The sequence below is a fragment of the Thunnus albacares genome, chromosome 17 (assembly GCF_914725855.1).
Source record: "Thunnus albacares chromosome 17, fThuAlb1.1, whole genome shotgun sequence".
NCBI lineage: Eukaryota > Metazoa > Chordata > Actinopteri > Scombriformes > Scombridae > Thunnus > Thunnus albacares.
The window spans coordinates 21,118,283-21,141,016 of NC_058122.1; the positions used below are offsets into that span (position 1 = coordinate 21,118,283).

Sequence of the window (22,734 nt, forward strand, 5' to 3'; positions counted from 1 at the left end):
AAAAATTATCACCAGTTGTCTTCGTGCGAAGCCTACTTGCTTTTGGTAAATCTTACATACGAATTAGTTCACTTTAGGAAAATAATTATCGAGTTAGTCGTGGACGCAAGTGTGTAATTCGAGGGTTCACGAATTACTAAAATTTTTACGCCTGATCCAGCTGGGTCTTTTTGCGGATTTGGATATCTGAAAGTAAACGTTTAATCTGCTGCAACTTTTTAAAAGAAGAAATTACAAATTTACGACAAGTACGCGAAGGTAGCAGCGCTATCAGTTATTTAGCATTCCAAAATGACGGACCCGACAACGTCGCCAGAGGACCACTGGAAAGTAAGTATGTTTAACTGATGTTAGCTAACGTCAACCTTTTTGTGTGAAATTGATTTGCACCTCTGCTGTGTGACACCATAGTTGACTAACGAACCTCGTTTTCGTCTAAAAGATTAAGTTTTGCTAACATTACAGTTTAGCTGTGCATTGTTAGCTCGACTGCTAACGTTAGCTAGCTGACGTATGGTAACGTTGCAGAGCTATAGCGGTTGGCTGGTTAAGTAAACAAAATCATGTTCCCCAAATAGAATTTGTTTGTGTGGAAAATATATTATGTTTCTGTTTGTGCATTTATTTTAAACTTCCATGCGAAAGCAAAGTTTAAATTTGTTGAAGAGTCTGCCAGAATGTGCCATTAAGTTACCAAGCTTGTGTTCATTGCTGTTTGCATCACAATCACATGATAATTGAACCTGTGAGAAACACTGCTTCACAACATTGTATATATACTGTATGTGATTAAGAAATGACTTGGTCCACATTCCATTGTCAGAAGTATTGACTGCTCCACAAAACGGTGAATAAATGTCTTAATGTTGCACCTGATTATGATTTACTTAGCTGTCAATCATGCAAAAGCTGCGTGTGAATACGTTTGTGATAAAAAGTTATCAACAAAGATATAGGTCTCAATCTTCCTCATATCAGGGACTCCTAAATAAAGCTGTTGAAACATATCAAACTCTTTTAGGAGGGCAGCATCTGATATAGTTGTTATCAGAAATCCTCATTTATAAATATATGTTTCTGCTCCAGGTGGAGAGAATAAAATATTTGGTCAGAATAGACATTGTCAAATACTAAACATCTATCACGACTCAGTGCTGAAATTAAAGACAGTTTTAAGAGTTTTTACAGGTCGAACCACTTACAGACCCCCAGAGATAACCGGACCCAACTTTGGAGCCACAACTTTAATTAATAATTGGGTCGTGGTGCCCTAGATCAAACAGTGGATCTGTGATGGAAGTACTAATTTGGTGCAGCTCTTTATCCTCCTGCATACATGAATTGGACAAATAAGGGCAATGCTCAGTGGGGGTGTAGACTATCTATCAAGCAGGCAAGCTGTTGGCCCATTGTCAGCGTATTTGGGGCAGCACAATTTTCCCCCCTGTCATTCCAGCCTCTCAGCCTCTATTTTCTCATTTCTCCATCTTCTGTTGTTTGGTGATGGCTCGGCAGACAGACGGGGCTTTCAGCGACAGTGGCTTTGACCCCAGTGAGTATTCAGTCAGTTCATATCCCGTTGTTTGTCCTGATATTCAGGCTATGTGATGGTGAAGTTTTGTTTCTGGTCTTTGAGATTAGTATGTCAATCTATTTCTGCTCTTGCAGTGAAAGATATTTTATGTCTGCTGTCTTGCTCCGTAGGTTTCTTTGCTGAAACTGCCAGAAAGGGTACCGTTGTGTCCAGGGCTAACAGCATCGGCTCGACAAGTGCCTCTTCAGTACCAAATACAGGTATTGTTGTTTCTAGCAGATGGGATCTGACATTGCTGACGAGGTTAAAGAGAGAATTTATGCTTCTTTAACTGTGCCTCTCATTGAATGACTTTCCTGAAATGCATATATTTGTAGTCTTAATTCTGTAGAATATATAATAGAATATTTGGAATTTATAGAATATTATATTACCTTTCATGTCTTTCTACTCATGTGAGTTACTGTACTTTTGGTCAGATTCAGTAGAGGCTCACAGGAAAACAGGTTTCTCTAATAGGATATAAAAGGACAATAATTCTAATGGAGGGCTTTAAAAAAATTAACAGGACCATATACTGTTGTAATTGTTTCCACATTTTTAAGTGTATTACAGCAGTCGACATGACTTGACAGAAGCATGAATCAGCTTTTCTGCGTCCCGCTGAGATGAAAAAATGGCCCAGGGTTGGATAAAGACAGTCTCCATGGTTATAAATCTTATTTAAAGGTACTCTGTCACTGTTAAAGGCATGTTTCTTCATCAGAGTCTTAATATATTCTCAAATAGATGATGAAGACAGTGACTACAGGCATGAGACGTCATATAAGGACTCATATAAAGATCGGCGGAGACAAGCGCACACACAGGCTGAGCAGAAGCGTAGGGATGCTATCAAGGTAAGACTGTTATATAGTAGACTGCAGTAGGATGTAGGTCTCTGAGAAATATTTTTAGATTTTTATTTTTTTCACTTGTTAATAACAACTTTCTTTTTTTTTTAACTGCAGAAAGGCTATGATGACCTCCAGTCAATAGTACCGACCTGCCAGCAGCAGTCTGAATTTGCAGTGGGAGCACAGAAGATCAGCAAGGCTACTATACTGCAGAAAAGTAAGATGTGATCTACAGTTGCTCTCTGCATAAAGGCAGTTTTGTAAACACAAGGATTACCATCGTTATTCAAATAACTGTGACTTTAAGGTTAGAGTGAAATCTTTCAGATTTACACTCACTGGCCACTTTATTAGGTACACCTTGCTAGTACTGGCTTTGACCCACTTTTGCCTTCAGAACTGCCTTAATTCTTTGTGGCATAGATTCAGCAAGGTGCTGGAAACATTCGTCAAGAGATTTTGGTCCATATTGACATGATAGCATCACGCAGTTGCTGCAGATTTGTCGGTTGCACATCCACGATTCAAATCTCCTGTTCCACCCAGGGTCGGCTCTAGCACATTTGGTGTCCTAGGCGAGCTTCACTCGCCTCTCCCCACTATTTATAATTTAAATAGAAGTTTAAATAGAGCAGTTTTTAGTCTGACAGCTGGGGTCTATTCCAGAAAGCAGCAGTTTAACAAACACTGAGCCCAACTCTGAACTCTGAGATGGGAAACTCAGAGTTTAGCTGATCAGAGTCAGTTCAGTCAATTCTGAGTATGTTCACTCTGAGTTAAGCTTGTGCATGGTGAATAAAAAAAAGACATTATCAGTGGAGCTCTGATACTATGAGTCACCATGGCAACAGGTAAATAAAAGGCAGAGCCTCCATTTTAATCCATTGGACGTAGAGATATTAATGCACAATAAAGTTTTATTCAGTGTTGTCCATTAATTCATCATTTACCAGACTCATACTTCCTTAATGAATGATAAAATGGAATCTGACTGTGTATTAGGCTATAGCTTACATCACATTTTAAATATATTTATTCAGCTTTAACCTGACAGGTCACATATTATGCTCCTTTTCAACAAGTTAAAATAGATCTCTGAGGTCCCTAAAACATGTCTTCGAAGTTTTTTGCTGAAAATGCCACTGAGATTATGGATTCTAGCCTCTATACCCCTCGGTTTCAGTCCTTTTCTCTATGGGCTGTTTCTGTTTCTACTCAAATGAGCTGCTGCTCCCCACACCCCACTCCAGAATTGAGTGTGACTTCTGGCTGTGATAAGATGCAAGATTAAATGACCGCACCAGAAAAGACTGAGGGCTGTTGACAGTATTCATATTCAAACAGGAACTACAACAGAGCTGCAGTAGTATCACCGATACTAGTATTACAGTAACGCTAAGTGTGAATGGACTAATCAGCCAATCATGTGTCCATGTGATTGGCTGATTAGATATTAGCATTAAGGAGCAGTTGAACAGGCGCACCTAATAAAGTGGCCAGTGAGTGTATTTTGGAGTAAATCGTTTTGTCATTTTGGAGTAACACTTAAAGGCCACACATGCTAATGAATGTATTCGGAATAGTTAGAACATCATTTGACATCTCAACATGTCTGTCAGGACATAACAGAGTAAATAGGAGGAAATCAGTAAAGGTCTGTCCAACTTCCAACACTGGTATTATAATCTAGTTATCTAAACAGAGTATCCAATAGAGTCCTGATTGAACATGGCACAAAAACATGGTCACTGGTTTATCTCTCACTTGTGCCACATGTCAGCGCCCAATCACAGGTAACAGTCTCACATGCTCACATTATGAAAAGTGAGCCAAAAATAAAGACCATAATGGAAAAGAACAAAAGACATGAATTACATAAATATATATTGACATATATATTCAGATCACCAGAGTTCAACAGAAAGATGTTGGAGACAAACTGTCACACAGCACAGAGATATCTACACTTTGTTTCTTTACAAGGGGAAAAAGAGGAACTTGCAGAGTTTCAGCATTATGGTAGATGGTTGTTGTGGGATATCTATATGTATGGAAACTTAAAACCGTCTGTAATCTGTGTGCATTGAATCCCTGACTGATGCATTTCTGTATTTTATTTTTTTCCAGCAATTGACTACATTCATTTTCTTCATAAAGAAAAGAAGAAGCAAGAGGAGGAAGTTTCCGTACTAAGGAAAGAAGTGATGGCCCTGAAGATCATGAAAACGTGAGATAGTGGTCGAAAAACTTTTTCAGCCAAGCGTTTTTTTCCCCCCATAATTTACTCCACAGTCCCACTTGTTAGCAAACCAATATCTTCCTACATTTAGGGCAAACCCTGTCAAGATGTTTCCTTCATTTGCATTCTAAAGTCATGAATGTTTTGCATCCAAACAAATCGAAAGCAGGATTTTAAAAGAAATATTGATCACAGACAAAGAGAGAAAACTCTTATCTCAATTCTAAACTCGCATCTTAAATCAAGAATTTTAAGGAAGTGCAAGTGTGAAGGTAAATCAATCCATCCACAGTACGGAAAGAATAGCTCAAGTTCATTATTTCTTCCTGAATGAGTCATGGCCATTGATTAATTGTATATTTTGCACCATCTTAATAAATGGTGTTTGTTTTTCTTAACAGGAACTATGAGCACATAGTGAAGGCCCACCAGAACAACCCGCAGCAGGGAGAGGATCAGGTGTCTGACCAGGTCAAGTTCAACATCTTTCAGAGCATCATGGACTCCCTGTTCCAGTCTTTCAGCAGTTCTGTTTCAGTGAGCAGCTTCCAAGAACTCTCAGCCTGTGTTTTCAGCTGGATTGAGGAGCACTGCAAGCCCCAAGTAAGGAATATATTTGATTTATTGTGGTCAGCAGATCAGACACTATTGAGTTCTTGATGTTGAGGTAATTATAATTTGTGTGCTTCTTTTGTTCTTTACTAGACGCTGAGGGAGTTTGTTGTTGGAGTGCTCCGGCAGCTCAATGGTCAGCTTTATTGATCTATTGCAACCTCTGGACTGAACTTCCAGAAATTGACTTTGGGCTTGCTCTGGCCTCTCAGGGTGGAGTAAAAACTTCAATCAGCCTCAGGCCATACCACAGTATTTACACTCACTTCAGCTCATCAATGACTCCTTGGCTGCAATTGGATTACCTCAACCCACACCATGGCAGAGATGAAAAGTTGCATTGGTTTGAGCAGTTAAATGTTTAAGAAAGATCACTTTCTGATTGTGTAATGGTACATAAATACAGCATCTGCTGACTGTTCACTGACTGCTGACTGTAACTCTTATTCTGCTAAGAAATGCAGAGGAAACAGAGTTTCCTAATGAATGTATGATTTTAAAGGCATCAGGAAGACATCTAGTGCAGTATGAATCTTGTATTCACAGTCTTGAGAAACATGAGTTGCCCCCTTTTTTCTTTTTTTTACGACAAATCAAAACCATAACGAGTGAGAGGTTTCATAAAAAAGATTCTCACAGATGGAGTTTGATAAAACTGCTTCTGCAACCTGTCAACCTAACAAACGGAAATAGCGAGAAGAATGATGGGCAACTCATGAGCCTATACCTTCCCCTCTGTCATGTCAAGAACTTTACAGCCTAATGCTGAACCAGTGGGCTCCTCTCAGCTTCAGCACTCAAACATTGAGTCAGCCATACCACTCCTCAACTCTAGCAGACAATAGAAAAATACTCCACCAACTGTACTTTGCAGTGTAATTGTCACTTCTCCTGAGTGGGCTATCAGGAGCATGCTCTACAGAGCTTAAGCTTTTTATCATTGTAGCTGGATTACAACCCAATCTTTTACTGTTAGTGTCGCAAACTGACAAGCTGGCAGAGGCTGAAATTAGTCTCACTGGGTGACAGGTGTGCAATTTAGGCAGCATAACGGTCTAAAATGTACAGTTGTATGCAAAAGTTTGGGCAACCTTTGAAAGATATCATATTTTGGTGATTTTTTTTTTTTTAAATTGAGAAGATGTAAACAGTCTCTTTAGGATATGGAACATAAAACAATATTTTCAGCAAGCATTAATGCATACTTTATATGTCAAATTGATCAAAAATAAAAAAAGAAAATAAAAAACATTGTGGCATGTGCAAAAGTTTGGGCACTCTTAAGAGTTCCGAAGTGTCAGATTCTTTTTACGTCTCAGACCTTAATCAGCTCGTTAGGCCTGTGGCATGTCAACAGTTGTCATTAGGAAATGTCAGCTGGTGCCTTTACAAATACTCTTACTCTTCAAACCTTGTGTGAACACTCAGTAACCACGGGTTCCTCCAAGCAGCTGTGTAAGACTGAAAATGAAAGTTGTTGATGCCCACAATGCAGGGGAAGGCTACCAGAAGATAGCAAAGCGTTGTCAGCTTGCAGTTCCCACAGTCCAAAATGCAATTAAGAGATGGCAGATTAGGGGAACTTTGGAGATCAAGATGAGATCTGGAAGATCAAGGAAACTCTCAGAACTGCTCGTATGCTGGTTAGAAAGGAAAATCAAGACCCCCATTTGAATGCAAAAAAACCTGCAGGAAGATTTAGCAGACTCAGGACTGGTGGTGAACCGTTCCACTGTGCAGCAATGCTCGCACAGACAAGACCTTCATGCAAGAGTCAGTCAAAGAAAACCTTACCTGCGTCCTCATAAAATCCAATGTCAGAAGTATGCAATGGAATATCTACAGAAGCCTGATGTGTTTTGGAAACAAGTGCTGTGAACTGATGAAGTTAATAGAAAACTCTTTTGCCACAATCAGCAAAGGTATGTTTGGAGAAAAAAGAACACCTTGCCAACTGTTAAGCGTGGGGGTGGATCCATCATGCTTTGGAGTTGTGTTGCAGCCAGCGGCACAGGAAACATTGTACGGGCAGAGGGAAGAATGGATTCTATAGCTGCCCCCGACCAAAGATTTTCCTAGTCGACTATTAGTCATTAGTTCAAACCATTAGCCCATTAGTCATGGCACATTATAAGTTGGGGGGGCATCGGAAAATGGTTTGAGATCCAGAGCTGAGAAAGATAAGTAACATTGATAACACTGTGCTGCATTACAGAGAAATACAAAAACATAATAATACGCCTTTAAAATATAAATTTTACATGCACACGCACGAAGCCACAATGCTAACAGCAAAAGCGGTTAAGATTCTGAATGTTGGAACAAGCAGCAAGGAGATCAAACGTTTTGTTAATTTGTTTCAACACAGTATGACATAACATCATACAATTTATGAATTTATAACGGACTTGGTTGAAAAATGGGTTTAGTGATGTGCAAAGCTGCCAAAGCTCCACCTGGTGGCCATTCAGAGATGGTACCAAATTGAGATTCAACCAAATTCTCAATCAAACTGCATGTTTTCTGCGATGCTAGTGAAAGGGACATACAGCGCTGCTGCCTATCTGCAAGGACCGAATAAGTGAGGAGAAGTTGTGACAAGTGTGGAGGGAGCTGCAGCAGCTTTTTTTTTTCTGCAACTGACTGACCAATGAAAATTTGGTCGACTAAGACTCTTCTCATAGATAAACGGTTTGTTCGACTATTAGGGGGCAGCCCTAACGGATTCCGCTAAATACAAGCGAACATCATACCGTATATTTTAAAAAAAAATAAAAAAATCTGAAGCTGAAAAGAGGATGATGATCCTGAAATACCTCGAAATCCACCATGGACTACCTCAAGAGATGCAAGCTGTTGAAAATCTGTGGGTAGATCTTGAAAGAGTCATGCATGCAAGACGGCCCAAGAAAATTGCAGAACTAGAAGCCTGTTGCAAGGAAGAATGGGAGAAAAATCCAAAATACAAGAATTGAAAGACTTTAAGCTGGCTACAAAAAGTGTTTGCAAGCTGTGATAACTGCCAGAGGGAGCGTTACTAAGTACTGACTATTTAGGGTGCTCAAACTTTTGCACATGCTGCAATGTTTTCTGTTTTTTTTTCCCCCTTCAGTTTATGACATAAAAAGTAACTATGCGTAAATGTTTGCTGTAAATATTGTTTTATGTTCCATATTATAGAGAGGCTGTGTTTACATCTTTTCAGTTTAAAAAAAAATCACCAAAATGTTTGTCAAGGGGTCCCAAACTTTTGCATACAACTGTACATCACTGTTGACATATATCAACTTTGAAAATAATGGAGCTGCACCGCACATTGTGAAGAGATTATGTTTAAATACAAGCGGTTAATCAATTGCAATTATGTCACCTGTTTCTTTAGGGGATGATGTTAAATGCAAAGTGTTGATTTTGAACCTCTCATATTGCAAGTTTACCATAAACAGGCACTTTTAAAATGCAATTTACTTCACTTTCCATCGGCCCTTGTGATCAGGAAAAGTTCATTTCAAATGGTGCACTAGTCAGCCCCTCTGAACAGAAAATGTTCTGTCAGGCCGTTGAGGACTGATCATTTTCTAGAACCATCAGTGTGGCCTGCACTAGTCACAGGCGCCAGGTGAGATCCGTGGATGGGGCACTGCATGGAGAATTACAGCCACGCTGTGCTGAATGAAAGCAGAGGATTTTAAAGATAGATAACATGAAGCTAGTTTTCTTGATGGCTTTGACAGTTTTGTTTCCAGCATCTGAATCTGTTATACACAGGGGCCTGTTGGATAATGTGTAGTTTCTTTACTGTTGTTGCTTTAATCACGGGGAAATATTGATTTTTTTTTTTTTAACCTCTTTCATTTTTCTTGCCTGTTGCTTTAAATGTTGTCCTTTGATAGTTTAAAAAAAGAAGCCATCTTTATCACCTTCCAAAGAAAGATGTCAACCTATGTTAAATATAAGTATTGCATGTCTGTCCTGTTAAATTTGGCCAAACGTAAATGAGGAAACAAAGTGCATAAGACAACAGGAAATAAGCAAAAATGATGTGTAAAACCTCCGTGTTTTCAGACAGCTGATAAAGAGATGAGTCCTTCTTCTGGGAGAAATTCTGTTTGCACTACAGTGTCAAAAGTTACTGTCATGAACATTTAATAACTTGGCAGTAATACTGAGTGAAAAAACAATACAAAAGTATGATTAACAAAAAAATAAAGGGTAAAAAAAAATGGCACAAACCCTCAATACCTGAAGGTCATTAATAACAATCCATACTTTATACATTGCAAGTCTTATGTACAGTTTTCAAACAAAATAGCTACAGGATGGACTTGAACAGTAATAAGAACAACAAATAATGTGCAGTTCTCAAAGCTATAACGAATAATTTGTTGACATTTTCATCGTAGGCTCAGGATTGATTTAAATGGCTTTAAAAAAAAGGGAAAAATTAAACCAAGGTTGCCTAAGAGGTGACAAGCATCCCTCAGTGCTGTCTAATGATGTGACGTAGTGTTAGTGCCTCAACAAATGACAGAGCTATTTTTGTATGAATATACTTTCAATTACAAAAAGTTGTTTATCTGTTTGACATTTATGAAAGATGTACTGTTTGTTCAAAAGAAACTGGCTATAAATAAATGTACTGTGGCTCAGACGGTTCTGATGTGTAATCTTGTTTCCTTAGCGAAGCACTGCACAGGCTCACGTCGACAAAGTTGCTGAACGAGCACTTATTTGTTCTTGTTTTCATGTACTTGGAACAACCACCTTACAGTCCTCATCAGTCTCCACTCCGACCTCATCCTGTAAGAGCAGAACCACATATTATATCTATTATTGTATTATTCATTAGTGCTGTGACCAAAAACAGTGGCACACAGGTAAAATACACACAAGTGGCATGATGTCATCATTTGAAATGTATTTATTAGCCTCTTTTCACTCACCAGGAACTCTTTTTTGCTCTTAGGATACCCCTCCAGGATTGCATTCATCATGTCTGAGGCCTGAGAGAAACAAAGAGCAACAATTTGACTTTTCAGCACAAGTCTACAAATCTACAAAAGTCCTTTCTCATCTAATTTTCCATGCATATCTTCTAATATTGGCACTAACAGGAGGACCATATTGTATTTTTGCATTATCTTGAAATATTTAACATCTGGCATTACAGGAGCTACTAATGCAAAATGCTTCCACAGTTATGTAATTCACTCAAGATACACATTACCAATCTCTTCCTCTTCCTCCACTCTTTCACATAAACATCCCGGTCTTTATAAACCTGTAAAAGAAAATATTATGAGCAACGTTAACAAGGTGTCTGAGATCACATGTTATAATAAGAAAGCATAAATGCATTTCCAACCTTCTCTTTCTCTTCAGGTGTGACGTGATTTGTGGCTGACTTTATCTTCTCCAGACGCGCTCTGTACCCAGAACACTCCGCTTTCAGCTCTCGAATCTCTGAGATCATTTCCTCTGTTGTCAAGGAGCTGTTGAGTTCTTTAAGCTCTGTTAACAAAGATTTCACACTTCAAGGTTACACAACATCCTCTTCAACAAAATCATGTTCCTCATGCAAACTATTTACTGCGTATCAAACAGCAACATCCTGTGTCGTCTTACTGGTACTGTTTAGGCTCTGAGAAAACATAAGTCTGGGGAAACCAACTTGCAGTGATCACCAGTGTACTCCACCTGCATCTAGCTGTCTGCAGCTCTGGGTGAGAGACTGCACCTCTGCACTGAGCTCTGAGATCTGACAGTCCATTGCCTTCAGGTCTGCATCACTCACATCTTTAAACTGAGCCTGTAAGAAAGGTTAGCAGCAGCGGTCAGTTTCATAACATACATTATTCAAAGTGCATGTGTTAATGTCGGCGTCTACTGTCCACAGCAACACTGTATTTCATAAGAATAGACTAACCTGATCTGCAAAATATATCTTTTGCTTGCCGTACACTTTCTCTTTTATCTTGCCCTCCAGAGCCAGCAGATCCATGGCTTTGACCACTGCCTGGTGAATCACAAACATTCAATCAATCATTACTTGTAAGCTACACACACACCACAGCGTCTTAGAGATTACAGTATTATTCTCACCGTTTTCCCCAACCCATGCTGCTTTTGTAAATTACAAAAGACATCCTGAGCACTGTAGGGACGGTTCTTCTCATTCAGATAGGCGAGGATGACAGTGGTACCTGTGGATGACAGCAGTACAATCTGATTATATAACAATCCCAAATGATGCACGTCTTTAATATGACATTGTACTTGATACACTTGAAACATAGTACTGTATGGCAGCCAGATGTATGATCTTTATTTCTATGTTTGGTCTTGGTGAGCTTTTCTATTCTGTATAGCATCCTATATAACATCTGTAATACATCCCAAATACTGTTGGTTGCTTTAAAACACGCGTATCAAGTGGAAAAGAGGGCGTATTTGGAGTAAACACCTGAAAAGGTTTCAGAGTCCTGAGACCTGTTAGCTTATCATGCTCGTTATATATGTAGCTAACGTTAGCTGCTAGCTAGCGTCTACGCTAAACTTACTATCGGTAACATCTTACAGACATCGTTCGTTGGATAAGTTTCAAAAACAGTCAAAAACATCTTGCCACAAATCTAACTGTAGACTTACCGTTATCTTTTTTACTCATTTCTAATTAGTCCACTTTCACTTTAGCTCTCCAGACTGAGTTTCGCGCGAGATATACGTCACGTAAAAGATTGTTTACGATTCAAGATGCATCACACCAGTAGAAATACCCCCTCTGCTTTATGAGAGTCTTCGAGGATTACTACTTCTTCTCTGTTGATTTTGTCTCAAAAACGCTACTCAAAGACAAATATTTTACCTCTGCGTGTTAACAGCGCTCTTGAGCAATGTTTATTTGCCTCAAATGATTACTCTCTGTCGGCTCAGTCCTACTTTTTCATGAGGTCTGCCAAAGAAGCGCAGAGTGAGAGCTCTGTAATTTTGGCTTATCTCAGAGACAGTCATCTCAGGGTCATTGCCTTAAAAAAAACTAGAGCTGCAACAAATAGTCGATTAATCGACATTTGATGGTTTCAGCTTCTTATATTTGATGCTTTCTTTGCAAACTGATTATCTTGGCTTTGGGACTGCTGGTCAAACAAAAAAAAAACACGTACAAAGATGTCACCGACATTTTATAGACATAGTGATTAATCAAGAAAAAATAATCAGCAGATTAATAGATAATGAAAATAATTATTGGTTGCAGCTCTACCCCAAACAATTTGATAAATAATACATAGTTCAAATATGAGCTATTGTGTTAGAAAAAAAAATTAAGATATCATCAGCATGCTGATGTTACCAAGAATAGTATGGACACAGATCCTGGTTATGGGCTCTCCATGTGGGATCACAAGGGTCTGTTTGCCCTGAACAGAATAAACTATTAAAACAGATGGTGTTAATCATCTGAGCCAGTGATACCCACTGTGTGCTTGTGGTGCTCTATTAAGTTTGCTCAATATGTTTGGAAGTCCACAGCTGCGATCCATCCAAGACAAAACTTAACATCCAAAAATAAAACTGTGCATGTGAAATTATACAATAAGCATAAGGACAAGTGTATCAGCTTTACTGTATGTGTTTGCATCTTGCATCTTTCTCTCATGAAAGTTGTTTCAAAGTTTCAGTGCCTTAACTGCAAAGACTTTGATGCTTTTTTGTCTTCAACTGGAAACTTTAGAGCTATCTATAGATCTTAATCTGCCATCTGAGAGTAGTACATCTGTCACATGAAATAACACCAAAGGCAGACATAATTGCAAACAATTTATTCAATGCGATTTGCACATCAAAACATATCAAAACCAGTTACAGAGAAGAAAATACACTACTGTGCAGATTACATGATCAAACTGACTGCAGATCACTGAGGAACTGACTCTTCATGGAGCTGCAATGAGCAACATTCTTGTTAACTGAGGTGATCAACCCAGTTGAAACTTCTTCTCCTCCATCTCCTATCAGTGCACAATTATTTCTACTTCACCTCCACAAGTTTGGATCCAGCAGTTTGTTTGTTTTTTTTCTATTGTGCTAAATCTTTCGCAGCTATGATTTTCTTCTCAAAAATAACACAATGAAAGAGCAATATGTTGTTGTTGTTTTTTTTCTATTAAAAACCCAGCAGACTTTGATATATGCATTTCAATAAATCTCAACTGCGGCTCATTTACGTTTGGATGACCAAGTCGAATTTTGATGGTAAAAACGTTAACATACAGACAGAGGACTTGGTTTGGACAATCAAAAGGAAATCAGGCTGACCAGCGAAAAAAAAGAAGCCACTTTTACATACTAACACTTTTATAAAACCATATAAGGACAACTTTCTATAATTATAATTTTGATGTAAACATGTTTCCCCATTAAAATAGTAAGAGATCCATGGATTGAAGAACATTTCTATTAAAAAGTTCTGCATGACTGTCAACTACATGAAATACAAAATGACAAAATATATAAGGTAATTTGTTTAAATAATACTTTTGAAAAAGAAAAAAAACACACAAAGTGAGGGCTCATTCAAGGTATTAAACATGGACACAATATGTTTGAGCTGTATTACAGGGCAAGAAAATGAAAAATACTTAAATCCTGAACTTATCACACACAAAAAAAAGCAAAAAGAAAAAAGCAGCAGACCTCAACCTGGGGCACAAATCCGTGAATACAATGAACAATAAACATAACATCAAGTATTCCTCCGGGTCAGATATTTTAAGACTGCAATATGACATTATTTGAAAACAAAATAAGCTCCCAATAATGTATGGGAATATTTCTATATGTTAGTCAGAGGAAAGGGGGGAAAAAATCAAGAAAAAAAAAAGTAACTGAAGCTTTTAACCAAATAGTCTTCATTGTAGAAGATAAATACTGTCCAGATTGACAAGTGTTTAAACAATGTAAATCCTTCTCCGTAAACCTGTAACATCAAATAAATCATCTTCTGAAAAGATTACAGCCACATGTTACTTGGAAAGGACAGCAGAGCACTACACTCATAAATATGTTTTTCTTCTTGTTGCTACAGTTGGATATTTGAGCTTCACTGTGCAGAATGAAGCATGTGCAGAAGTTTGCTGAAAGCGGAAAGCTTCTCTGTGCTCATTGATGATCCGTTTCTAAGGGGCGGGGGGCCTATGAGCGTGATTTGTGACATCACAAAACAGTTTGGAAGCCAATCCTGGTCCGATATTCAACTTACACAAGTGTGATGTGGGCACTCGAAGCCTCCAGTGCACAAACACTGAGGATGGACTCTACAGTGATGTAGGAGACATCTTGTGTCCAGCAGTTGAACTTCTGAAATGAAATATATTTGCATATTTATAGAATCTGGAATTTTTATTGAGGGAGAAGAAGTAGATGCAAAAAAAAGGATAACAGAACTTTTGTTTTGTGGAAAAACCATATCTGACACAAATTATTCTTCAAGGTAGAGTATTTTATATATATATCTTAAAACTGGAGGGGATCTTTAACATGAGTCTATCCCAACTATTCCAATCACTAAACAAACTTAAACATAAAATGCTGTTCCACAATGTCATTACCAAAGCAACATGGCTCAGCTCAACCGACAGGAATGTCATATTTGGTCCCATGTTAAATAGCCCTGTATGTCTAAGACCTCCAGGTAAAAAAGATTTTATGGTCACTGTTGATCTTCATTTCTAGACACCAAAAAGTATCCTTGTAACTTTTGCGTGCATAAAATTACAAGACTGCAACAAGGCTCAATAATGCTGGTTATTTAAATGTTTCATTGTTTCTTGTTTTTAGTTTTTTTTTGTCGTAGTGTTTGTTAAATTTCCTATTGCTCAGCCTACAAACTATATGTTTTCTGGATGACCGGGGGTTTAAAAAAGGTACAGGAGAAAGAGCTTGAAAAGATAAGAAAAAAAATTAAGTACTTCACAGTGATAAAACTGATGCCAATCAAAAGCAGGGCTGCTGGAACCTAAAATCATCCTTCACAACACACTCATCTCATCAACATGTACACTACCCATGAAATTGCACTCATACACACACACACACACACACACACACACACACACACACACACACTCTCTCGCTCTCTCTCACCAGCACACACACACACACCTTACTGTGGTTTACCCAGCAGGCTAGACAAGAAGTTAGACCCCTGACTCTCTCCCCGTCTAGCACCTCCCCCTCCTCCTCCTCCCCCGTGGGGATCCATCTGGTTCAGTTCAGACTGATCCAGCATTTCAAAGTCTTCTCCGTCCAAGTCTGTGTCCAGCTCGGAGCTGGATTGCTTGCGATAGCTCCGTTGGGCCCCGGCTTTGGGAGGACCTTCTCTGCGCTGGGTAGTCGGAGGCCGAGGTTGCATCGCTCCGGCCAGCGCTGTCTGGATCATGCTGCTAGCAATGACTCCGGCCAAGTCTCCAGTGAAATCATAGGTAGTTGGCATGCCGCTGAGGGAAAGTTCTCCATCCAGATCCTCCTGGTCTGAGTCCAGATGAGCTTCCACATCCAGCACCGAAGCGCGGTGACTTCGCAGCCCAGATGTACCCAGACTAGGTAGCCCGATGCTGGTGTCGTCGTCGTCGTCCATCAGAGTGGCGTCAGGGTTTATGGAGGGGAAGTCTGGGAGGTCCTGAGCAAAGGACTCCTCAGCGTCACTGTGTCTGTCAAGATCTGACCAAAATGAAAGAGATGACAAGACAGGAAGTCAGGGACAAGAACAAACTAGAAAAAAAATTAAAAGACAATCTGCAAACAACAGCATACTCACCCTCAGAGCCCTCTGTGAGTGGAGTCTGGCCTCGCGATAGGTTAAATGTTCCATTGTCAGTGTAGGACACCTCGGCGTCAGAGTGCTCAGAGTCGGTCAGTGCAAGTTCCTTCGCAACAATTGCATCGTCAAACTAGAAGAGACAGCAGATTTGAAGGGTTAAATATTTTTAGTTGTACGCTTTTGTGTGTGTGTGTGTGTTTTTTTTAATATGTTTGTCAAAATGATTTCATACATATTTTGCTCTGCCTTACAGGATGTGCAAACTTTTCCACTGTTTATTCTCTGTCTCTCTGTTTGTTCTCATACCTTCTGCAGGCTTCACTACACACAAGCATTAAGGCGAAAATACACAGCCACATGACACACACAGCGCATCATGTGGAGTTCTTAACCTCAACAGGAAGTGGCTCAGATGTGCAACCGAAATAACACTGAGCCGAAGTACAAAACCAAAGAGTGGCAGTGAATGTTGTGTCTGTCACATTCAATATTATAAACTTTCAACTTTCACGCGGACAGAGTGCTTAAATTAGAAAAATCCTTATCAGAAATAAAGCATCTGGCTTTCAAAAAGATATCATTTTGAGGAGCGACAAACTTAAGATAATAAGGTGAACAGTCCCGATGTTGCTGCCTGCACAATTTGGCACAGATGACAACAATCCATAAACAAAGCGGAGGTGTTAACCGTCATTGGCATTTTAAATAGACGAGCATAGACATGTCACACGCATCATGAGTGTGTATCGTGCACGCTGAACAAATTACCACACGAGAACACAATGTGAAGAAAACATTTCATAGACGTGGGTTTGTTTTTAAGTTCTCTCTGGAAAAAAAACAACAACCCTGTAGCAGCAGAGAGAAATGAGATCTTCCGTCTCTGATGATTAACAAGTCTACTGGTGAATGTTGGCAACTATACAGAGAATAAGAGGACTATGTTCACTAGCATCATCGTGTCAGCATAATTATTGACAGCTCGACTGAAATACTGAGATTCTTTGGAAACAAACTGACCGTCGGGCAGAAAGCAGCCAACTCCTCCTCGCTGTCGCTGGCTTCACCTGAGGCTGCGCCATGGATACGCCTTCGCAGGACTGCAGAGAAGAATGACAAACAGACAGATGCCAAAAGATTATTATACTGACAGGCTGCAGTTATATTGAGATGGAGGACAGAAAGCTGCCAGTGATTCATCTTACCTGTGAAGAGTGTATATAGTTTGTTATAACAGTATAAAGAACAACTGGTTTTAGAGGAACAATACATGTGATGAGACGGTCCATGTTGTGGGAAACCATAATAATAATAACAACAACAACAACAACAACAACAATAATAATATCTGCTCAAATCTGGTATAAAATTAAGAGAAAGATAAATGAGTTAACTCACTTTGCTCTTACAAAATTGATATTTGCACATAAACTGGACTATTAAAGCTAACTGTCTTGCAGTTTACAGCCACCAGAGGGTGCTAATGCATTATTTATTATGATGATTTAATTGGCTAAAACTGATTGCCAGTGATGTCATTTCAGCTAAAACTGACAGTTGGTCAGTTGTAGTAAATGAACAAACATTAATCCCTATATAAATAAAACGTTGATTGTTACGAAAATCTCATGATGTTAATCTTAACGTTAAATTTATTTGTTAAAGATTCAAATTTTGAAATTGACTTTATCCTTCGTTTAATTAGCAGTGTCAGATCTGCATACAGAAAGCTATGATTATCAATATTGCCAATCATCATTGTCATTTTATTTTTCAATATTGACAAGTTTCAAGTCCGTAAATTGAAAACTCCTCACAGTCCTAAAAAAAAAAAAAAAAAAAATACAATGAATCAAGTATGACGCACTACTTACACTGATTATCAATGGGCTTTGACATCATGTAACCATGAATACCGAAGTCCAGCCGCTGCAGGACCGGCTCCAGCTTCACACACACATGCTGAAAAAGCCTGTGATGGGCTGCCAGGGGGGCCAGGAGAGTAGCCAATACTAGAGGAGAGAGGACGTTAATACTAGTGAGTATAGAAAAGTTGTTTAGTATGTGTGTAGACTGTAGAAAGACACCCGCAAGCCTGTGTGAGCTTCAGTAGGAAGACAAAAGCGAGGCATGGGGAGCAACAGTGAGATAACACGTAGAGTACAAGCTGCTGTGGATTGTTTCAGACGTCAGAGTAGAGGGCCTTGGCAGTTCTTGCATCCTACACTGGCTGGAGGTTAGGAGATTAGCCCGGTCTCAGCCTGACCTCCTTAGCTATCTGCCTGGCTCCCTTCACTCCCCTCCTTGTGTGTCTTATCCCAGCTTTAATCACCTCACAGCCTGTAGGCCTGCGGTACTGGGGCCCGGCGGGATCTGGTTTCACCACCTATGCATTTTTAATAGGACTAGTCATGCTGAGTTTCCCTGCCAACGTGGTCTTGCGAAGAGGCCTGGATCTGTAGTTAGAACTGGCTAAACTGCTCTGACTCACCAGCAGAGTAGGAGAGCACCAATCCAGGAATGTAGCGTCCAATCACAGCCAAACAGGTGAAAACACCACAGGTCATGATGCAAAACTAAGAACAACAAAACACATCATGAAGTCAGTCATTACAATGCATGTTGATTATGATTACAAACTTACATAGTTGTGCCTCTTTATTATTATAATCACTGTAATGATCCTTTGTGGTGCCTAATTTAGGATAAATGAGACTCCCTATCGTGTGTCGTCCTCACCTTGCCAGGGTTCAGTTGTTTGTACTGCTTCACGCTGGATGTGAGAACTACTCCGCTAACCCAGGCCTCAGCGATGTGGTGGCACACTTCAGGCACACTGAGGACGCCGGGCTGCACCAGACCCCAGCTGGACAAATAGATGATATTATTAACACCTTTATTCATCCTCTCATTACATCAGTATTATACTGGCTGGTGGTTACAGTAAACACAATATTGTTGCTGCAGTAACAAACCTCTCATGTTCTGATTCATCCAGTTTTCTGACTGTGGAGAGAGAAAACATCACTTTTAGAGACATTTCATTCCATTATTCATTTAAATATTACATATTAATGTCAACTAGGTGTGTTAACAGTAGTACAAATTGTGTTGCATGTGTTGCAATCTCTTCTTAAGCTCTTCTCCAGCCTTTGTTCTGATCAGGACTTTGTACACTCGGCGTAACACAAGTTCAAAAACAAGTGTAAGAGATTAACTGTTCCAGGTGAAATACACAATACTTATCAAGTCCGGAGTATATAACAGCTGACTGAATACGTTTGTTGTAATCACAGAAAACTGAAGAATGACAGACTAGATCTAGTGTACTATTAATACAAGAAGCCTCAGGGACTCCAGAGAGATAGTAAAAGAAGAGAACATACCAGAGTGTTAGAGAAATATAAAGAGCAATTTGTAAGCACCTCTAATCTCTGGCCAGATCTTGTTTCTCCAGGTATCAACACAGACTATCACAGCCAGACCTGAAGCCAGGAGGAACAGCACGCGCAATGAGGTCAGGGCAAAGAACCTGGAGGAGAAGAGAACAGAGCACACAATTCCAATGTCTGTTACCCCCAGTCGTAAAATGATAAAAAGTTATATAACTCAACCGTTTAGTACAGAATTCATTAAACCCACAAACCCTTGAGTAATAATCAACTGTTATTCCACCTTTTGATCAGTACTTAAAGTTGGTAATAACATAGAATAAGATTTATTACATTTTCTTCAAAACGGGTGGCTCAACGGTAATAAAATGAAAGTTAAAGGTGACAGTTGTTGTGAGTATTGATAAATATGAGTCCCATTCACTTAAAATGGAAAAGCTGAGGACTGTGCATCTAGATCATGAAATTTAGAAGGTGTTGTTTCATGTGGTTTTCCATCATTGAAGGAGAGCCCCAATAATTAAAATCCTTAAGTGTTGCTCCACTTTCAGATCACAAGACTTCAAAACTTTGTTGACCAAAACAAGTTGCTGCCAATCAGCAGTTAGAGATTAACCTAACAAAGAATTTGTTGGCAGAACAAGGCCTATTAGTGGAGAAGCAGTGCAATTAGTAGTTACAGGCAGTTAAAAATATAAAAGTGCAAATATCTATTTAGATTTAGCTCTGTATGCACTCAAAGACACCATCTGTGGTCCGCTGTCAGACAGGCTGCCTCCTCATCTCTATGTGACTTCCTATTGCTAGTCACATCATGCATTACAATGAGTTATGAATGCATCTCTTTGGGCAGAAACTAGCCTTCACCATGGAGTGTGTGCTGAAGCACAAGTAAAGGGAGACAGGACGAGCAGCCTGACATGCTCAGTGGTCTAATCGAATGAAGGCCAAATGCCTGAACTCCACAAGCGGGCTGGCTGGTCTGGTTTCCCATCCATGGACCAGAGGATCTGACGCTCAGACTCAAATCTCACTTAAAAACCTACTTTTATAGATGTGCTTTAATGTGATGTCATTTTTTTGGTGTGGTCCCCTTTACCTCATTCAGTGGGAATCAATGTATTTTGTTTTATCGCTGTAATTTAAAAATGCCTTGATTATTCATATGTGCTTTTGCAGTGTGCAGACGATGTTGAGCACTTTGTAAACAATGTTTTTAAAAAGTTCTATGTCATAAAGGTATTATTATTATACAATGATATGAAGGTCACCTAATTAAGACTACTTACCCCAGTCCAACAGTCTCCTCTATTGTTTTTTGTGGGTGTTCAGGGCTACATAATGTTAAGATTGTGTGATTTAAATATACGTGGCTAAACAGAGACATACATAAATAGACTATTCTTCGCTGACGTGATTTAAACTGAATGTCTAACAGATTTACTGCACCAGTGGCTCATACAAATTCAAATACTGAATTTCTTCTTCTGTGGTGACAAAACAAGGATCTGCAAATTGTAGATTAAACCTCACTTTACAGCCTCCCACACACACGGATCAACGACACTGGTGAAATTGGGAGTCCACAGCACCGCATTGTTTTCAAAATGAAGAAAAACGTCAAAAACAGCTCGGTTAGGAGCGACATTAAGTTAGGGGTGTTTGTAAGGCGCGTCTATAAATAGTAACACTTGCAAGCCATCTGTCCTGTCTTGAGTTGGCAGGTGAAACATTGCATTGTGTAGAAACACCAGCTGCTTTCAGTCACGTTGGCTGAACGACTAAACAGCCTCTGTATTGTGTGAATGCAGGCTGCTGTAACTCTAACACAAACAAGACTGATTGAAACAAGTTTAAGCACAAAGTTTCACTAACATTAAACTCACCAGAACACAACGTTGACCACAGTGTAGAGCAGCACACACTGGAAAGGTCTCTCCCACACCAGGACGGACTGCAGGTAGGTCAGGACGGGCTCGTAGGGCCCTAACCTGGACTGAAGAGCAGCTTTGACAGCCCGTACCTGACCGTCTCTCTCGCTGCAGCATGGCCGACTCCGCAGGCATACACTTGGCCCCTGCTTGGCGGAGCAATCCTCCATGGATGCGTCTTCCGTTGCCCCAGTGTGCGCCATCTTCGCGTCTACAGTCGATAAGGCAAGCCTGTAAAATAAGTGGAAAGAGGTAAACTGCTTGACGAGCTGCACCACAGCGCCGCGGAGCAGCTCAACTCATAACATCGGCCAACAGATGTCTAAGCTAACAGCTAGCATCACCAGCAGAATCGTCGATTTAGCGTCAAACACAAACCGTCCGATCGCACTAGAGGGCAAACATGTTATCAAAACCACCGTGTACATCTTTTTTAACAAGCTGTCACTTACTATTTTGTCATTTTTGCAGAAAATGTAGCGCTCTCGCCGGAAAACTAAGAATATGGCGTCCCCTGTTTTTCTGAGCCTTCTATCGTCCAATCAGAATCCACATGGCGCCTGCGTCACGATGCGTTCATGTGGAATAGGAATATATATAATTTGTTGACTTTAAAGCACAACGTGGACAAAAAAATCAGACAGCTATTAGTACTGTGATTATTTACAATCTTAAATGTTCTTTATCCTTCATGTTTTTGTATGGCTTTGTACTAGCCAGATAAAGTTGGAAATATATATACTGTTAAAAAGCTCCGTTGCTTCGGATTTGATATTTCGCTGATTTATGTGCAATAAGAGGGTAATACATTGCACTTTATGAATCCTGAATCTGAAACATTAAAATGTCAATTACTAACAAAGTCCAGCTGCAACTGAGCTCTGTCTACGAGAGGACCTTCAGTAAAAAGTTATTGTCTTATTTGACATCAATATATTCTATATTGCCACATATTTTAGATGAAAAGTGTTCACTGGCAGATTTAGCACGCCATTGTGTCTGTCTTCAGGCTTGGAGGTTTTTGGTTTGTTAAAATGAAAGGTTGAGAGGAGGTGGTCACGATGTGCCACTACGCCAGATTGTATAACCGGAAGTATTACAATGATATTGTGTCTTACTTGACCTGAGAATTCAGTTGTAGTTAGTCATTGTGACCGCTAGAGGACAGAATAACACATGGCTATTAATACTGCAGTAATATACAGCAAACACAATAATACAGTTGAAGTTGATTATTAACGGAATTATGATCACAAAAAACAAATCTACACACTGTTTCAGACCCATATAAAATCAATATTTATTTGGGGA

The 22,734-nt window shown here is 39.5% G+C and overlaps 3 protein-coding genes across 4 annotated transcripts; 1 reads left to right on the forward strand and 2 right to left on the reverse strand.

Annotated features, from left to right (window-relative positions):
- The first annotated feature begins 95 nt into the window (after positions 1–95).
- Positions 96–5,702, forward strand: mlx (MAX dimerization protein MLX). The gene is made up of 8 exons (XM_044331837.1): positions 96–330; positions 1,516–1,552; positions 1,705–1,794; positions 2,324–2,433; positions 2,545–2,647; positions 4,558–4,657; positions 5,071–5,272; positions 5,375–5,702. Exons 1-8 carry the CDS (start codon positions 292–294, stop codon positions 5,429–5,431), a joined length of 738 nt encoding a protein of 245 aa, XP_044187772.1. The 5' UTR covers positions 96–291; the 3' UTR covers positions 5,432–5,702.
- Positions 5,703–9,850: 4,148 nt separating this feature from the next.
- On the reverse strand, positions 9,851–12,043 carry LOC122967285 (PSMC3 interacting protein). The gene is made up of 8 exons (XM_044331838.1): positions 11,930–12,043; positions 11,384–11,484; positions 11,208–11,297; positions 10,979–11,090; positions 10,647–10,792; positions 10,509–10,562; positions 10,225–10,284; positions 9,851–10,081 (listed from the first exon to the last, which is right to left on the reverse strand). Exons 1-8 carry the CDS (start codon positions 11,946–11,948, stop codon positions 10,025–10,027), a joined length of 639 nt encoding a protein of 212 aa, XP_044187773.1. The 5' UTR covers positions 11,949–12,043; the 3' UTR covers positions 9,851–10,024.
- Positions 12,044–13,086: 1,043 nt separating this feature from the next.
- On the reverse strand, positions 13,087–22,069 carry retreg3 (reticulophagy regulator family member 3). 2 transcript variants are annotated; one of them, XM_044330140.1, is made up of 11 exons: positions 21,876–22,069; positions 21,379–21,654; positions 19,526–19,632; positions 19,076–19,106; positions 18,840–18,966; positions 18,592–18,676; positions 17,975–18,112; positions 17,121–17,200; positions 16,098–16,230; positions 15,407–16,000; positions 13,087–15,376 (listed from the first exon to the last, which is right to left on the reverse strand). In XM_044330140.1, exons 2-10 carry the CDS (start codon positions 21,624–21,626, stop codon positions 15,444–15,446), a joined length of 1,506 nt encoding a protein of 501 aa, XP_044186075.1. In that variant the 5' UTR covers positions 21,627–21,654; positions 21,876–22,069; the 3' UTR covers positions 13,087–15,376; positions 15,407–15,443. The 2 variants fall into 2 exon arrangements, with proteins under 2 accessions (XP_044186075.1, XP_044186074.1); XM_044330139.1 differs by having other exon boundaries at positions 13,087–16,000.
- Positions 22,070–22,734: the final 665 nt, after the last annotated feature.

Coding starts and splice junctions, on each gene's coding strand:
- mlx (XM_044331837.1), top strand. CDS start 292: ATGACGGACCCGACAACGTCGCCAGAGGACCACTGGAAA. Junction 1,553..1,704: donor CGACAGTGGCTTTGACCCCA/GTGAGTATTCAG, acceptor CTTGCTCCGTAG/GTTTCTTTGCTGAAACTGCC. Junction 2,434..2,544: donor AGCGTAGGGATGCTATCAAG/GTAAGACTGTTA, acceptor TTTTAACTGCAG/AAAGGCTATGATGACCTCCA.
- LOC122967285 (XM_044331838.1), bottom strand. Junction 11,298..11,383: donor AGCATGGGTTGGGGAAAACG/GTGAGAATAATA, acceptor GTGATTCACCAG/GCAGTGGTCAAAGCCATGGA. Junction 10,793..10,978: donor CTGCAGACAGCTAGATGCAG/GTGGAGTACACT, acceptor CTTTGTTAACAG/AGCTTAAAGAACTCAACAGC.
- retreg3 (XM_044330140.1), bottom strand. CDS start 21,626: ATGGCGCACACTGGGGCAACGGAAGACGCATCCATGGAGGATTGCTCC. Junction 17,201..17,974: donor AAAGCCCATTGATAATCAGT/GTAAGTAGTGCG, acceptor TCTTCTCTGCAG/TCCTGCGAAGGCGTATCCAT. Junction 16,231..17,120: donor TGGCTGCTTTCTGCCCGACG/GTCAGTTTGTTT, acceptor TGTCTCTTCTAG/TTTGACGATGCAATTGTTGC.